The 1273-nt window shown below is 40.1% G+C and overlaps 1 protein-coding gene across 1 annotated transcript in view; it reads left to right on the forward strand.

Moving 5' to 3' along the window:
• The first annotated feature begins 610 nt into the window (after positions 1-610).
• mrpl34 (mitochondrial ribosomal protein L34) overlaps positions 611-1273 on the forward strand; it is a 3880-nt gene continuing 3217 nt past the window's right edge. Inside the window, exon 1 of the mRNA XM_015400522.1 lies at positions 611-757. Coding sequence (XP_015256008.1) covers positions 702-757 — 56 coding nt within the window. The 5' untranslated portion in view covers positions 611-701. The remainder of the gene's footprint in view (positions 758-1273) is intronic.

The following is a 1273-nucleotide window of genomic DNA, read 5'->3' on the forward strand; positions in this document are numbered from 1 at the left end:
CTCCAGTAAAGCATATTCAGATGAAAATTACTCTTAATTTATTGAACAGTATGGAATAACTTCATATTTAAAGCACTTTCACAAGTTTGAATTCTGAATATGAACGGACTTTTCCTTTAAGTCATTTCTGAAGCATTACTCTGATCTTCTAAATGTCTAAATGAGTAACAAAAATCGTGATGTAGAGAATATTCAGCTATTTTTAATAGGTATGGTATGTTTTTAATTAAGGGTCATGTATTATTTGTGGCTCTACGCCTGTTGTGTTTAGTTGGGTTCGGTATAAAATGCCCTGTGATGGATCTTTCTAGGGTGGACCCCGCCAAACCGCCGGAGATAGGCACCAGCCCCACCGCGCCCGTGACGTAATAAGAGGATGGATGGATGGATGGATGGTGTAAAATGGCTCTTTGGATCTTAGAAACTGCAAACCCTGCTTTAGATCAACCAAGGCCAGTGTTAGTGCAGGGTGGCTGCTGCGCCGTTTCAAGTTGTGTACAAACCCCGCTCCCCGCACGCACCGGTTTTTTCTCCGTATGAGAAATGGAGCGCACCCTCAAAGTTGACGCAAGAAGAAGCCTTCCTATTGGCTACAGTCTCAGCCAATCGACTCCGTTTACACTGTAGCGCTAGGCTATCTTTGACATTCACTGTTCACATGTAGATTTTAACCTGTATTTAGTGATAAAAAGAAGCTCAGAATGAACATTATTCTGTCGTCTGTTTCCAGACTGCGTGGATTAACCCACCTGCGGAGGTAAGTTAGTTTGCTGTGACATAAACACGGGAATGAATCCTGTTTCAGCCTGGAGCTAAGTTCAGATGCTAACGGCTAAATAGCGATATGCTAGGGTCATGTTAGCTGTATGAACCGCTTCTGTAAGCTCACGGTGACCCGCAAACACGAAGAAAATAACACAGATTTTTATCCTGTGCTCTTTTTAATAGTGTTATTTTGTAAATTTGCAGTTGTCTTTATATACACTGTTTATTGAATTAATAAACCTGAATACATTTAGTCGCTGGAGGCAAGTATAGTATTTATGTCTGGACCCAAGCCTGCATTTTGAGTTGATTGGGTTTAGATGTTTTCATTTTTCCATCTTATTTTAGAGCCTAAAAACATGATATACAAACAAGTTATAAACACCTGAGCTTTCTCAGGTTCTCAGATTTCTGATTGAGTTTTTTTCTTAATGAAAGGTTTGAAAACATGCTTCAGCTGTTTATTCAAATGTTTGGGAGAACAGTTTCCCCTACCATCACCCAAGGC

Source organism: Cyprinodon variegatus, unplaced genomic scaffold, assembly GCF_000732505.1.
Source record: "Cyprinodon variegatus isolate N-32 unplaced genomic scaffold, C_variegatus-1.0 Scaffold1114, whole genome shotgun sequence".
Lineage (NCBI taxonomy): Eukaryota > Metazoa > Chordata > Actinopteri > Cyprinodontiformes > Cyprinodontidae > Cyprinodon > Cyprinodon variegatus.